Raw genomic sequence first — 17,785 nt, forward strand, 5'->3', positions numbered from 1 at the left:
TATTGACGACTGATTCATTTACTTTAAGTTGCTTAATTTGTTTATGACCACAATGACATCATACTATAAATACATATCATATAATGTAAATGAAAGATTTATATCAGCCAATGCTTGAGAAATCTTCCCGTTGCATCTTTTTAGTATTATAGAGTTACTTTTTAATTATTGAAGTGCTTCTAAGCCAAAATAAACACTTTCACAATGCAACTGCAAGTATATAAATATCAACTTAAATATTTATTTGTTTGCCAATTTCAATAATAGGTAGAACTAATATTGAGATGGAAATTCTGAAGCTCATCACAAAATAGCTTGAGTAAAAATATAAATCATTATCTATAATCTTAGATTTAAATCAATTAGTCATAATCCTATAGAGGAATTAAAATTTCTTAGTCACTTAGAAAATAAAGAGAAGAAAATATATTTATTTTCAAATCTTTTAATTATGTGTAAGAATATTATGTACAAAAATAAAAATTGCTTATAAAAGATCATAAAACTAAACAAATTATAACGAATAGTCGAATCTACGTTGACAGTCTTAACTCAAGATTAATGCACGTTGCATCATGGATAATTATTTAAATGCTTTTAAAATCTAATTAATGTGAAAGAAACTTTTCAACCCGAAACAAATAATTTTAAAAATATATATAGAAAAGGTAAAATTAAATTTGTCTCTCTAATATGTTGTATCTTGGGTCTAAGTTTCTTATTTATTTATTTCAGAATTTCAAAATTCTCAGAGCAAATCCTTGCCAACTATTTTGGAGGTTCAGTACTGTAATGGTAACGTTTCCACTTAATAGAACAATGAATTTAAGGGTGCTTCGGGGATGGTGGAAATTAGTTAATTTAAGTTACACAAAGCGGTTTCTCAAAAATAAAGGCACAAATTATTTTTCCTTTATCAGTATCCAAATTCCGATTCCATATCCCCCGGTTCATTAAGGAAGGTGATGTCTAGAAACATAAAAATTAACTAGTATATGGTATTATCCAAGGAGAATCACACCCTAAAAACTAATTATTGAGATTAAATTTAAAATGTAATTATTTAAATTTTAATCATACCACAAAAAAAAATGACCAAAAAGAAATTGTTAATAATTTATGCATTGTTCCAATCCAAACCAAAGTACTGTTAAATTAGCAACCAAATTTTGCTCTTTTTTTCTTCTTTCATTTTCTGCTTACTTCTTTGAGTAGTAAAAGATATTCTTGTTATTTTAGAAAGAAGGCTGGATAACAAAAGAAATATATATATATATATATATATATGATCAGAATGATTTAGCTTATATACATCACCAACTAAATAATTATATATATTAAACAAAAACATATTACATCTCTTTTTCAATCATCATACACATACATTTTATATATAACAAAATTACAATTATAAAATTGGAACTTGAAATACATACTATATAATTGGAGGAATCTTAATAGCTCCATCGGTTGGCTACCTAAACTTCCAACTTATTGGTGAGAGTTCGATTCCTCACGTCGTAATCTCTCCCCATTTTCCCTTCCCCTACTCCCATTTTTTTTTTTTTTAAAAGGATACATATTATATAATTGGATTTAGAGAGAGTCAATAGCCATAATGGTGCTCAAATTCATTGGTATCATGTATTTGTCTGAACCAGTAAAAATTGTTTGGACAATAATTTTGTTGGCACGTTCAGTAGGATGAAAAGGATCCCAAAATGCATATACATCTCTATTTGGGCATAAATTTGAAGCAGGAGTACAAATACCAACTCCATTATATGGTCCTTGTCCACAACATGCCATCTTTGATGTAACAAAACCTGTTAAATAATTTTAAAAATAATTAATAATGGCGCTTGCTTGATGGTGCCATTCAATTGAAGGTAAATTTAAAAGAATTTAAAACACATACACACACATTGATTAACTTTTTCATCTGGACTTAAAAAAAAGAATTAGATTATTGGGTCTCCAAACACATATGTTCAAGTAATTGTCTATAACAAGTGATGAGACCAGTAACATAAAAGATAAAACAAGTAAAATATTAGTATTTTTTAAAATATAGTAATAATGTAAAAAGACGATTTAACATTAAAGTTGAGTTGAAATTTATATGCATACATTAATGGTGTAAAGATTTTTTTTTACATTTATCAATGTAATGTAACATTTTATAAGATGTTTTTTTATTTTATTTTCCAAGTTATCATATGTATCTTGTTTGTTACAACACTTATGAACTACTTATTATTATAATGAAAGGCGTTATAAGTAGGGTAGGGTGGTAAGTACCCCTCACTCCCCTTCCATTTTTAAATCAAAGATCTTGGATTTGTGTCTCGAAAATTGAGTTGTTTTTAGTAAAGAATACTTAGTACTATAAATTAATCGAACCAAACGTCGGATGAGAAACCATATCGACTAGTAGTACTATAAGATGCTAGTTAACACCTATTAGAAAAATCAAATTATATGAAAGAGCTTCTTTTAATATTATATAAATAAAGAAGTGATACCATAAGCTTGGGGATTATTGATGAAGTTGTGTTGCATTTCCACAGCATTTGCAGCAACAAAGACATCAGAGCCAAGTTCTTGATTGAGGCCTTTAAGCATTTGAATGAGAAGAGGGTTGAAAATAGCAGAAGCTCTTTGAGGTTCCTCAGCACATTCTCCATTGGTGCTTCTTGAGGCTAGACTTGATGGCACACAGCCTAATGGACCTGATCCTGTCACCAAAACTCTTCTAGCTCCCAATTCATACAATCTCTGCAAACAATTTGATGTTTTTATTGCAATTGTTACTCAACAAATTATAAGTTTGGATATAAGTGTTGAAGCTGGAAAAAAAAATTGTTAGATGTGTTTTGTACACAAGTGTATGTTGTTAAACACTTTTTTCTTGTCAAAATAACTTAAATATCGTCCTTGCTGTTAACTCCATAAATAAATTGAATTATATTATATAATTTTAATTCTAAGAATTCAAAAACAAAGGACAAAGATGAAGAGGAAACTTGAGGAAAGAGTCGGAGAGAACGGCAAAGAGAAAAAGAAAGAAAAATAACATATTTAAGGGCTATAAATTCAGGGTATTGTTGAAATTGGAGGAAAATACAAGAGATAAAAATGTAAATGTCTTGGTCAAACTTAAAAGAATTTTGATCTAAAAAGTAAAAAAATGGCGGTACTCAGCTTCTCACTTTTAATTTTTTTTTAAATCCGTTTTTAGTTTTTTTAAAGTACTTTTTTATTTTACCAAACACTTAAAAAAGGCTAAAAAGAGATTAAAAATGAATTTGACCGGATTGTAATCCTATTCAAACGGATACTTAGCACAGTTAAAAGATATTTTTTTACTACTATAATTTTTTCAAATACTTTCTAAATATATTTTAGATACTTGAGTATTGTGACGACATATAATATTCTTCATGTAGTAAATTTTATTTCAAAAGAATTGACGATTCTATACCTAAATTCACACCAAACATTAGTTATTAGCGTTTTTTTGTTAGTTTTGACCTAATAATTTGATGAGTCGTCATTTCCGATTAAACATGTTGAATCAAAATTTAATCTGGTTAATTTAATTTGTACCATCAAGATCTTTCGATATTCTGAGATGATGTAAACAGAGAAATCTTCAAGGTTGTACTGAAGTCTTCTAGCTGAAAATGGTGTGAGAAAATAGTTGTTGACATAGTCATTGCCTCCCAAAGTAATAAGAACAAGTGCACCATTTACTAGCCTCTCTGTCTGTTCTTCTCCTATAAGAGCACTAACTCGTGCTTGGTACTGTTGGAAGTTCTGTAGTTGCCTCGCTATTCTTATTATGCTTGCCTACCAACAAACACAACAATAAAATGTAAAACTTTACAGACTAATATGAAGGGGTGTGCAAAATCAAATCCATCAATAAATTGAATTGATAAAGATGTTATTATTATTGGATTATTAGGTTAACGGGGTTTTAATGGTTTTACAAAAAAAAATTATTGGGTTATTAGTTCGGTTTTGATTTTTTCTTATTAGGTTATTGGGTAAACCGATAACCCAATAAGAATATTGATTATATATATATATATATGTATCACTTATTATATATTTCTCTTCATTTCTCTAACAAACCTATTATTTCAATTATACAAGCTCTTAATTTCTCCTAACAATATTTAGTTTAAACTTTAAGATTCTGTAAATTAAAACACATCATCTAGGATTTTTGTTGCAACTAAGATTCAATTTCTTTTTATTTCTAGTATTTTCTTATCGGTTAAACCGAAAATCGAATCGTTAAGGATTAAAAATCGATAAAAAATATTTTATTAGTTTAATTATTGGTTTAGTATAAAAAAAAAACAAACGGAACCGACCGATGCACACCCCTACTTATTATTATTATTATGTATATATGTACTATTTACGCAACTGGATTATAAGGTAATCATGAGTAAATGTAAATCCTCTATGACGAGCATCAGTCGTAATTGGATAAAAATGTGACCTTGACATCTTGTTAAACTATTGCTTATTTGGTTAGCTCCTTGCCTTCCACAGAGGATGTTGAGCTTAGTTGTTCGGACTCGTCAAAAATATTGTCGCACTTGTGTTGGATCCTCCGAAAAATGTACTATTCTTGAAGGATCTGATCTGCACGCCATGACATTTTTGAAGAGTCCGAGCAACTTAGATGTTGAGGATTCTCTCACTGATTAAAAACATTACTTTCCTTAGACAATTGATAGTATAATGTATAGTGCTCTATGTGACAATTTCCTTTTACCATCATTTTTCGTTGTAATTAAGTTCTATACGTTCATAGTTCAATTTTTTTTTCAACACAATTAGGTTACTTATAATAACAGAATTGGACTTACAAACTGAATTCCAGTGTCGTTCAGAATTCCAATTCCAGCAGAAGCAAAATTTGCTCCAACAAGTAATTTATCTCCAGTAAGCTCAGGGTCCAAGTATGGCAATGTTGCCTCAGCACCAAGAGCTTGGCCTGTCCATGCATACAAGAAACTACTAAATAAGATTCACTTCTGTGGGAGGCATTTGCATAATTTGCACAATTGACCTTTTCCCCACTATTTTAATTAAATTTTTCAAAAGTAATTTCGTTTTTTCTTCAAAATGTAAGTGTTTATTTAGAGAATTGAGGCGTTTGGCTGAAGTTTTAGAAAGAAAAAAAAAAATAGTAAATACTTTTGAGGAGCAACAAAAATTGTTTTTCACAGAAAATACTTTCGGAACCCACTGAACTAGCTCTAGATCCTCCTGATCTCTCGTATAACTAAAGAGAGATGGACGTAAAAAAAAGTTATGTCTTACTTATAAGATCGGGTATATTGAAACCATTGGAAAAACGGCCAGTAGGACGATGAGTAGGATAATCAATGCCATAAGGTGGAGAATCAGCCCTTGCTGAAGTTAGTAGATAATTATTGTTGCCATTGTCAACAAGAGAGTCACCAAACACAAAGAAAGCACGAGGAGCACCCTCACTACAACTTACAAATGTTCCAATAATAAATAACACTACTAGGAAAATAGTAGTAGTAGTAGTAGCAAAAAATGGACTAGGCATATTGAAATATACTAGACTAAAAATTAAAGATTACTGGTCTTTTTTGGCTTTAGTATTAAGTGATGAGGCATCATTTATTTATATAGGAAAGGGGATGAGTATGGATTATTAATTGTTCTTGGTTAGTTGGAATGTATTTAATAGGCGGCTTTCAAAAAGCATGAAAGTGAGTAAAAATGGGGGCCAACTTAGCTATACAAACTAGATTTTTCTAAAAAGTTTAGATAAAAAGGGATTGGGTTAAAATGTTATATATATATGTTATACGTGCTTCAAATTAAGCCGTTCATTTATAGTCATGTTAGGGAGGAGAGTTTAGTGTGAGTTCAATAATTAAGTTGATGATGAATATAATTAAACTCGAACATTAAAGTACTTGTGTGAAAAAAACATTGGTAAGCCTTAAAATCAAGAATTTAGAAGTCATGTGTGCTCGGAAAGTTTAAACACATATATTGACACCAAAGGTTTAAGGTTCCGCTTAGAAATTAAAACACTCAACTATCTTTTTGGTTTCACGGGTGTTTTTTTCCATCTTATACTAATTTTTATATACTTATATATATAATTATACCTATTTACGTCGGGTTTAATGAGTGCCGGGACACCAATATTTTCAACCTAGGTCTGCCCCGGCATATAATGGAAAAACTAGCTCTTATCCTATTAATAATGCGGTATAATTTTTGAATGAAGGTTGATTCAATCGAATCCATTATTAGTTCAAGCTAGCTAGCTCACAAGAGTCGAATAGTAATGGACAATGATAGCAATGACTTAGTCCAATTTAGTTTCTATACTGCAAATTTCAGCATTAATTTAAATTTTCATGGTGGATTCAAATGAATATTCATTGATAATTACGGTCGAAGCATGTATACCCGGTGTGCTTCTTTTCACGACATGTTATAGTCCTAGATGTCATTCGTTGGATCGGATCTAATAGTAAACAACAACAACAACAACATATCCAGTATATTCTCGCTAAGAGAGGTCTGGAGAGGGTAAATGTATGCAGTCAATAACACTACTTCAGAGGTGAGATAGAGAGACTGTTTTCGAATAGACCCCCGGCTCAAGATAAGAGAATCAAGACAAGGAATAGCAAAAAACAAGATACAATAGAGATTACAACATCCAATAGTACCATAGACAATATTCACCAAGTAATACAACAAACGATACAAGATTCCGAAATGATACTAGTACTATAGCTACTAATACGGATAACAAGGTCCTCCTACTAATTACTAGCACTGGCGCACTTACTCCTACTATCCTTCTATCCTAATCCGTCTCCTCTACACCTTCTTATCTAGGGTTATGTCCTCGGTAAGCTGAACCTGCTCCATGTCATGTCTGATTACCTCCTTCCAATATTTCTTCGATCTACCTCTACCTCACTTGAATTCATCCCTAGCCAACCTCTCACACTTCCACACTGGGTTATGCATGCCCCTCCTCATCATATATCCGAACCATCTCAACCTCGCTTCCCTCATCTTGACTTCCTCCAAAGTCAGTCCCACTTTACTTTAAATAACCTCATTTCTACTCCTATCTTTCTTAGTACACTCACACATCCATCGTAGCTATAGAGCTCATGACTATATATTATTATCACTTAATTCAGGTTTCTAGTTTCTACTAGCTAGTAATAAATGAATGGTATATAGAGGAGTAGTGTTCTTAATTAAAGTTAATTAACAAAATTCTAGCTATAGAGCACACTGCATGCATAGAACTAAGTGGTAGACAGCTGCTGACAGGAGAGAACAGATAGAAAAGAGGGGCCTGTAACTATGATTTAGCAGAGGGAGACACTTGACAAACAGTTGATTAATGAGACTTGTTGAAAATATAGCCTATTCTTCCTGTCGCTTTTTAGCAGTTGAGGCTGTGGCCACTCACAATTAAGAATGATAAGAGCCATACACGACTAACCGGTAAAGTTGCTGCCGTGTGATCAGGAGGTCACGGGTTCAAGTTTTTATAACAGTCTCTGGCAGAAATGCAAGGTAAGGCTGCGTACGATACACCCTTGTGGTGAAGCCCTTCCCTGAACACCGCGCATAGCGGTAGCTTTAGTACACCAGACTGCTCTTTTTTCTATGTAAGGAATCTGAAGAAAAAAAATTACTTTTCTTCTATTCAAATTGTATGTGATCATAATAGATCATTTTCACAATAGGGACGTGGAAATGAGAGGCGAATGATGACGTCTCAAGTTCAAATTTTGGTGAAGGCAAAAGTTAGGTGATTTCTACTCATCTTTCTAAATTTATTGAGCATATAACTATATTACCCGTTACATGTATTGATAGAAGATAACAGATTTCTAATAAAATTAGTCGAGATACATGCCCGAGATAGCCAGACACCACCTTCATGTGGAAAGACTATCGAAAATTTTTCTTCTGGGACTTTAAATTTAACTAACAATTTGCACAAAATATTAAGCTAAAAAAGCAGAAAGGTTATAGTACATGTTTTTTGCAAAAAAAAAAAAAAAAAAAAGAATACACAAACACACACTTGGAATGTTTTTGGAAAATTAAGAGAAAATGTTGAGTTGAGTTGATTTCTCACTTTCTTAATCTGTTCTATTAGGCAAAATTAGCCAATTAGCTGAAGCAAATGAGCTAATTAAGAGACCTGCTCCAAACGACAGTGCCTTAATTAGGGGACAAATAAAATTCATTGGCTCTTTATGGGAACAAATCTACTTAATGACCAATCACTAACTAGAAAAGAGTGATAGATAAGTATATAGTAGTAGCTAGCTGCCTCCTAATCATATATGGTCACTAAAAGTTGTGATGAGTGACAACTATCTCTTCATTTTTAACAAGTTGGAGTTCAAACTTATTTGAACATGCAATTGCCTTTGTTGAGTAGAAAGTGATTTATCTTAAAAGTGGAACTTTTTGATGTAAATTTGAATTAGTCAGATTCTAATAAACATCGAGTAGGTAAGAGGAAAAAATATATATATAATCCACCAAGTCAAAGATGGTTACGTTCCGGCAAATACAAATTCAACGTATTAAAAGTTATTATGCGTAAATATTATTTATGTTACAATTATCCTGCGAGAAACTAATCCATAAGCCTTGGCATCTTCTACTTTTTTTATTTACTGTTTTGAACACAGTTTTGACTAATATTCACATAGTACACATGTTTTTTAAGCTCGAATAAGAGACACATTTATGCAGTTCGTTAGACCAAAATCGACAATACGCGTCATGAACTTGAAACGCAGTCGAAGTCAAATATTTTAGGGCAAATGTACAATCTCTGCCTGCAAGTGCAAGTACTGAAGCCCCACAAAGCAACAGATTAGTTGATCTGCATTTCAGATTCATTTATTCATCGTTTGCTTTTGCGGCCATTTAATTCCCTCCCCCTACATTTCCAGTAAACAATTCCAGTAATTTGATCTGCGAATTAAATTATGCGTAAATAACATAAATTTCCTACTTATTGAAACTAATTACATAAAATTTCCTCTAGTTTTTTCTCTCCTAAATTTTGTAAATATACTCATACATTCGACTGTCCATCATACATAGCTCAAATGTATGATAAAACAGTTAACCCTATATTTAAGGTAAGATGATAAAACATAATCTTCTACATTCATGGAAAGAGTAATCAAATAAAATCTTTCATTCCGTTAAATAAAACCATTAATTACCTATAATTATGTTTTGTATGATTAAATAAAATAATTGAAATTTAAATTCAAAAAAACTCTTAAACATCACTGTTAGTTTTTCTCATTTTTAATGACGTTTTTGAAAAAAAAAAAAACGTCTTCGCCGTTCTTCAATTCTCGAAAAAAAAATATGAACATCCTCATATTGTTGCGTCATTTCGGAATTTGGGAGTTGAAAATCATTTGTCAATTCCATAAAAGTGATGCAATTATTATTTCGGAAAGTATTAACTTTTTGAAATTGATTGCTATGATCGCGATGGAATTGAATATTGGCGAAGTTCGTAAACAAACAACAATTTCACATGTATGAGGGCAACTTGTACATTTAAAAAATAAACTGCAGTAATGTATAATGTCATACTACACATCTAAAATTTTCACCTTAAACATGTATGACCTATATATCTTGACAGAAGATATAATGAAAATTTATATAAAAATAAGACTTTTTAACAGTACAATACCACATAAAAGGATAAAATGCATCCTATAAGGACTTTTAATGTATAACATATTATATCTTTAGGCTTATATTATACATTAGAATAAGTATAAGGGCAACTTATACATTTTAAAAATAAACTGCAGTAATGTATAATGTCATATTACACATCTAAAATTTTCACTTTAAACATGTATGATCTATAAGTTTGACAGAAGGTATAATGAAAAATTATATAAAAATAAGACTTTTTAACTGTAAAAAACAACATAAAACACAACTAATGTAATAAGAACTTCTAATGTATAACATATTGAAAATATATATCATTAGACTTATATTATACATTAGTCTTCCAAAATAATTAATGTATAATGCTTGATATATTATATCTTATACTTTCAAATAAAAATTTCAAGAATGTATAACGTTACACCATACATATAAGATATTAACATTATTTGTCAGAATAATTGTATAATTCAACTAAATACAAAAACAATCTCTTCTATATATACAAAAATTTATATTATACATAAGTGTGTTAAATAAAGTAATGTATAATGTATAAAATCTATATCTTTGAATGCGATGACAAGTAATTTTTTTCCATCGTAGCAAATCACTTATTCTTTTGAGTAGCCTCGGTGCATAAATTGCAGTTATTTTTGCAACCACAAAGCTAGCTTGTTTCAACAAAAAAATAAATATAAAGTTAGACAAAATACTGAAACATATAAAATATAGAATCTTTGAAACATAAAGTTACATCCAAAAATATTGGAAGAATTTGATATTACAAAATAGAATCTTTGAAAGAGTATTAAAAAATATAAAACAGAGCAAGATAATTCCTTTTCAGAAAGAGAATAATATAAACAAACATTAAATCATCAAATAATTAGGATTTAGATTCATACAGAAGATTGAGTAAGTGATTTCGTTGATTCAATCATTTGAATAAACTTCGTTGTGATCTGTTCAGGGGATTTATTTTTCGTGGCATGTTTCACTCCGTTGTGCTCTCCTGATGATGATGGCCCAATTAAGATTTTTTGAAGTTTCTGATAATTCGTCGCCATTTTTTTGCCTTTGTTTTCTCAAACAAGTCCATGACTTTCTGATTTGATGAAGTTAAAAAAAAAATTAAAAAAATTAATGAATGAAATCAATAAGTTCAATTAATGTTTGAAAACTTGCAATGGTAAACTCTAAAAGTATGATTGCTTGATTTTAGGCGTGCAAAAAGGGATTGAATAATGGAGGATAAACTGATTTGTAATGGGAGAGTAAAAGAGGAAGGAAAAGGTGGCTTTTTTAGATGTATAATATTAAGGAGAGAGAAATTACCAAATAAAGAAATTTTTGTAATTATTTTGGAATTTGTGTAAATACTTTACCAATTTGGGATTTAATATAATTATGTAACCTTAACTTTTGTATATATGTAATTTTTAGTTAAATTATTTTGAGATTATAGTCTTGTGTCTGTAATTCTTGGATTAATTTATATTTTGAATAAATATAACTAATGGAATAAGACGTCGTGATTAAATTCTTATACTCGACGACACCATAATTAATGGAATAAAACATCTCAATTATAATTAATGAGATTAAATGTCACAATTAGATCCTGTGCATTTGATTAATGTAGTATCGACACTGATATTTCTATAACTTTTTGTGCATCATAATTAATGAAATATCTTTCCATTTACACCCTGTGCACAAAAATATCTTTCATTAATTTTTGTTTATTTAGAAAGTAACATAAACATACACTAACTTACCATATTTATAGGAATCCCACTCTTATAAAGTAATTACAAAAATCCCAACTAATTATAGATCTTTATTAGATGTATCGTGAGCTAATTATATATCTCGATAGATCCAAAATCATAAAAAATATATCGAAAGTTAATTATATATCTTTACAAAAGAAAAAATATATACAAAATTAGGATTAAATGGGACTAAATGTCACAAATAGATCATGTGCATTTGATTAATGTAGTATCTATACTGATTTTTCTATAACTTTTTGTGGTCACAACATCATAATTAATGAAATATCTTTCTCTTTACACCCGTGCACAAAAATATGTTTCATTAATTTTTGGTTAAAAGGGGAAAAACATAAGTTTTATTTATATATCTAAGCTCCAACCTCTGTATTAGGAAAAAATTAGTATATGTATCCACGCGATGTGCGGGTATTTTAGAGAAAATAAATTATAAAAAAGTATATCTTATTTAGTTGATCATACTGCAATTTATTTATTTTTTGGTTATTTTATCACTTGTGAAGTTCAAACCATTTTATACACAATAAAATAAAAATAAAATCATATAAATTATTGAATAAGAAGATACGAGAACTCCAAGTTGCATATTTTTTTTTTTGAAGATTTGATATTAAATCATATAGTTATCCTAATAGATAATATAGGTTTAGTCGTTTCAATTCTTGCTCTTAAACTTTCACATTTCCCTCTTCCACAATGATCTTGTTCTCTATTTCTAAGATTGTGTTATCAAATTTATGAAAGAATTTTTCTTCACTTTTTTTATGTTCATCATCTTTATCTACAACGTCAATCAACACTATTGCCGTTCATCGTTTAGGGTCCATTTGACCATACGATATGAAATAACAATTTCAAATCATGATATGAAATTATTTGAGATGAAGTTGCAGTTTTATTTGGACTCTTTAAGTTATATGCGTTTCTTGTAGACATTAAAACCCCACAAATTTTTAAAACTATTAAACCATTACATCATTAAAATATCAATCTAGATTCAAGTTGCAAACTTCAACAAATATATAATCATACATACTAAGATTACCACATATCCTATTCATTTGTTGACTTTACTTCTCTAGTGTAAAGATTTACATATAAAATTATTTTTAGTCTCTCATCCCATGAATTAGATTTTACAATTGAAGTCTCTTACACTAATCTTATTTACTTCCACTTGCATCTGCGCACATAAAATTGCAAACGCCCTTGCGACTCTAGGAACTTAATCGACTTCATGAAACTACTACTTTTTAAATATGTAAAACTCACACCTATATAAACCAACATTACATCGTCTACAAAGTTGAATCTAAATCAATTCAATCATTAAGAAATTCAGGATAACAAAAAGTGGCTATATATATATATTGTCGAGTTAATGGTTGGTGTCGCTGAAATTGAGAATGTGAGATTCTCTGAGAAAGTTTAAATTGACTTATTTTAAGTATTTTTAAGCCAAATAAGCTTTGTATGCACTTTTATACTCTTTCCGGCTCATTTTAGTTGTCCGCCTTATTATAAATACATGTCACAATTACTTATCCACTTACTAAATCAAGATAAAATTAGTAAAAATTTTAATATTCTTTAAAAGCATAAATAAATTTATATGCTCCTATTCATATAACTAAATATACAAAGCGAAACTTATTTTGCGAAATTCATATTTCATTTCAGAATGGACGTGGAAGTTAATATGCATGTTATGAAGATTTTTATTTCTTTTTGTTTTTTTTTGTATATGCAATATATATATAAGGATAGCAAATGTGCAGATTAGTATATATTTTTTCATTTTAGTTATCTTTTTTTAATACTTGAATTAATTTTATTTTTAAATTGTATTTTTCTGATGTTGACAATTGTCAACCTAGTAGTATTTTATAGAAATATGATTTTACCTAAAGAAAATTTTTATCCAAACCTAATTTGTGTTTCGAACTGTATTTTAAATTTTAGAACTTCCTAAGTCCTATATTTTGGCATAGTATAATTGTAAATGTAACTGTCTCTTAGGAGTATTATGTGAAAATAAAATTTCACAAAAATTGGCCTTAAAACTAATTTGTGAACCTGTGTTTTTAATTTATAAAATTTTTATCCCAAATTTTAGCAACATTACCATGAGCAGTTATAAAAAGTAATTTTGAATTTAAAAACTCTTACAATTAGATAAGTGGGAAATTACAGATAGAAAATTGTTATGAGAAGTCCTACAATTACGAAAAGGATTTTTTTTAGATGTATCTTTTTTCATTTTTTTTAATTCAATCTACTTCAATTCAAGAACAGAAATTAAAGTAAGATTAAAATTGTATCCAATCATTTTTTTTAGAAAAAATATGTACAGCCTTTTGTCAACTTTGAATTCAATATTTTTGTTAATTTATTTTAAAATTAAAAGATCTACAGTTTATGTAATATAAATTCTGAAAGAGTTAAGAGAGTCAAATGTACATATCAAAATATATAATTATATTTATTTATCTAATGTGATATGAAATATTAAATACTATACATTATTATCTATAATTTTAAAGTAAATATCACATCTCCATTTTATTTTCAGGTATTTTTACTTCTTCATGAAGGCACTATGGCAAAAATATACATGTCATTACTATCATCAGATGACAAAAATGCTAAAGAAGAAAAATTAATAGTGGCGATTATTTTCAGTTAGCCTAAAAACATGTAATACACGAGATTTGAGTCAACTAATAATAAAACATCATAATTTTATAGAGGATTTTTTTCATGAAAAACACGTTAAATTTACATATATTTAGTTAATACAGACATGAAATTTTATGTTAGATGATACAAATATAATGAAAAGTAAAAAGAAAATAACAAAAAATTTGGAAAATAATCACACATAAATTCATCAACACTGAATTTGAAAAAAGAAAAAATATAAAGCACAATTGCATTCTATGAGAATTTTGCTTCTCTAATAAGATACAAATACTTAAATATAAGATAATAAAAAATTTAAATAGAAAAGATATCTAAAAATCGTTGTAAATTATAGATAGCCTACATGCATGCATTGTTTTATAAAATTAACAATCTTGATTTTCTTCCTAAGAGTCAACTATATATTTACTTTCAATAAGAAAAAATTCTCAAACATCTTATGCATTTGTTTGAGAAGTTGAAATTTTTTCATTTATTATTTTTGAGAATATTTATTTGTAAGAAGATGATAGTGATGCTGTAATTTAAAGTATATCTTACCAATATTACTTCATGTTGTTATTTTTTTATGGCTCAACATCAAAATATAACTGAAAAATTCCACCAAGAACATCAAACATTCTGTAATGTAGCCATTAGTGAAACAAAAATTTCAATACTAATACAATTAATATTACACTACAAAACAACCTACCTTTCGACGTTGAAATTTATTTTTTCTGATGAATCTTGAGAACCGAACCAAATATAAAAGGGCTCCAAACAAAATCTTACAATAAAAGGTGAAACCATTTGATGTGTAAAGATAAATGAAATCAAAATAATCTGACAATATATTAGTCATCTATATGCTCAGTTAAGGATAAAACTATTGGCTATCACGTTCATTTGAAGGCCTCCTATTCTCTCTTCATCTCATCATTTTTTTTTTTTTCATTTCATCATCGGATAAACTTTAATTGGTATAGTACAGTTTTTTTTGGTGACTAAAATATCAATCATAAAATTAATTTTAAAATAAGTGTGATAGAAGATATTTATCTTGATGAGTATATAGTGAAAAAAGGAATAAGACAGAAAGAAAAAGAGATTATCAGTGGAAGTGGGAAGAAAAAGAACTGACAATTTGTTTTCTATTGGAGAAGAAATTAAAATGAATTCATAATCGATCATATAGATATATACAGATAAGAAGATTTTGAAAGAGGAACTGACTTGTAGTTGAAATTTAGGAGTAGTTCCTATAAAAAAGGAGCAAAAAGGGTAATTTATTTGCAGTAAAATATAGAAGTAGTTGCTATAAAAAAAGAGGATTTATCTTTACGTTGCAGTTTATATATTTTTTTTTCCTTTTCTTAATGTGCAATTTACATAAAGGTGATGGTTATTGTTTTTTAAATTATTATTTTCATATTTAATTTTTAATAAAAAATACTTTTTTATGGTGTTGACATGTGGCATTTTTCCTCTCTTATGAGATATAGATAGATGTTTGGGCCAAAGATGGACCAATTGCTGTAGGTAGAATAGTTACTACAGGCCCAACAATCAGTAGGCCCAATTATATCACCCGACGGCCCAATCCAGGCCCAACCTCTGTATTAGGAAAAAATGTTTGGGCCAAAGATGGACCAATTTGTGTAGGTAGAATAGCTACTACAGGTCGAACAATCAGCTGGCCCAATTATATCACACGACGGCCCAAACCAGGCCCACCTTCTTCTTCACACCAAATACACCCTATTGGCGTGGTCCGGTATCATGTCAGGCAGAGGCCCATGTTTTTTTTAAAAAAAATTATTTATTTATTTTGTCTCTTAAGTGTTCGATTCACTTTATACGCATTTAAACAATGGAAAATTACGCGATAAAACAAGCTAATGCCATATATTTATCCGAAATAGCAGTAGTTTAAGAAAAAATGGATAACATGAGAATAGTTTGAGTTTTTTTATAGTAGATACGCATGGGTATGCTTATTATCTACGCGGATACAGGTAGACAAAGATTATATACGTGTAGATGCACTCATTACCCTCACTAAAACAACGTATTTTACTATTGTTATGCACAAAGATACATTACTTTTCCTTGCATGGATACTATAAGCGAATACACTTATTATTATCTCCACGGATGCAGTGTATTTCGCTTGCGCACGAATACAAACATATACATGAACAGAACATTAATAAGTTTTAATGACCCAAGATATGCTTGTGCTATAGCATTTGTTGCACCTATTTAAGAGGTTGAAATGTTTTGCACATAAAAATTGGGATCTTGATATATAATTGAATTAGGTAGATATAGTGGCAACTTTGAGTGGTATTGTACCAATAGAGGTCAGCAATTAGGTGTGATTGAACAAGCCATTTTACAATATACCCATAAAACACATGTGCAATCAATGCATTTCTGGTCCTACTCTTGTCTTGCCAAAACAAATGGGTGGTCCAAACTCCAACAATCAAATTTTTTGCCATTGCCTTGTTTTTGGTTTTCACACAGTAATAAATAAATTAAGGTTTCTCCATATTTTGAGGGACAAAAATACTTACCTGCACTAGCACGGATGCAAAATTTTCACCAAAGTGGTTCATCGTCTGCATAAACAAAATTTGACTATGCATACAACGTTCGTTTTATAAGGTTTTATTACCTAATCTTACTATCAATTCATCGTTCAGTGGTGATAGATTAACATGATTTGGTGCATACACTGAGTACTAGTAAGTCTTTTTCCTCTTCATAAATATGCAGGCTCAATCAAATTCTAGTGAATCTGACTGACTCTTTCAAGGACAAATTAACCTGCTGTTGCAGCACTTTCAGCAGGGGCTTTTTACCATTAGGGTCCCTAGTAGTATGTTGAAAAAAATTCTTACTCTGAACTGGTGTTTACATCAAATTACTTAGCAATATAACCTTTAACATTGCATCTCAAAGTACGTAATAATATATAGGTATCATTTTACTATTTGGCGCAAATATCAGGTACATATTACTATTATTAGCAAGAACGCAGAACTCATAAACTTCAAGCCTTGAATCCTACACTTTTTCTAGCGCATGTCGGGCATGTGAATCTTTTGGCTATGCTTGTACACTGACATTTTCATTTTATTTGCTGTACAGCCCATTAAAATCAATGGGTAGATATTATATTGTCGTTATTATAGATTTTTTGCTTTCTCAATTCTCTATATAGGCAGCTTGAAGAAGAATAAATAGGATCCAGACAGTGACGGATCCAAGATTTAAGGGTCGTGGGTGCTCGGGAGGTTCAAACACAAATGTTAACACTCAAAGCTTTAAGGATCTGCTTGGAAATCAAAACACCCATGACCCAACTATCTTCATGGTTTCATGGGTGCTTTTTTCCATCTTATACCAAATTTTATACATTTCTTATATAATTATACATGTTCTGCATCGACTTTAATGGGTGTTGCAGCACTACATTTTTGAACTTAGGTCCGCCGCTGGATCCGGAGTCTAAA

General features: G+C 29.6%; 1 protein-coding gene across 1 annotated transcript; it reads right to left on the reverse strand.

The window, feature by feature from the left end:
• Nucleotides 1–1,309: 1,309 nt before the first annotated feature.
• On the reverse strand, nucleotides 1,310–5,662 carry LOC107875320 (GDSL esterase/lipase LTL1). Its single transcript, XM_016721989.2, has 5 exons — nucleotides 5,347–5,662; nucleotides 4,890–5,017; nucleotides 3,610–3,852; nucleotides 2,526–2,778; nucleotides 1,310–1,826 (listed from the first exon to the last, which is right to left on the reverse strand). Exons 1-5 carry the CDS (start codon nucleotides 5,600–5,602, stop codon nucleotides 1,597–1,599), a joined length of 1,110 nt encoding a protein of 369 aa, XP_016577475.2. The 5' UTR covers nucleotides 5,603–5,662; the 3' UTR covers nucleotides 1,310–1,596.
• Between the last annotated feature and the right edge of the window lie 12,123 nt (nucleotides 5,663–17,785).

This window comes from Capsicum annuum, chromosome 6 (genome assembly GCF_002878395.1).
Source record: "Capsicum annuum cultivar UCD-10X-F1 chromosome 6, UCD10Xv1.1, whole genome shotgun sequence".
Taxonomy (NCBI): Eukaryota; Viridiplantae; Streptophyta; class Magnoliopsida; order Solanales; family Solanaceae; genus Capsicum; species Capsicum annuum.

Bases quoted from the DNA above. Each gene is read 5' to 3' on its own strand.
- LOC107875320 (XM_016721989.2), bottom strand. From the start codon at position 5,602: ATGCCTAGTCCATTTTTTGCTACTACTACTACTACTATTTTCCTAGTA. The intron at 5,018-5,346 runs GTAAGACATAAC...ATGCATGGACAG, and splicing joins CAATATACCCGATCTTATAA to GCCAAGCTCTTGGTGCTGAG. The intron at 3,853-4,889 runs GTAAGTCCAATT...GTTTGTTGGTAG, and splicing joins ACGACACTGGAATTCAGTTT to GCAAGCATAATAAGAATAGC.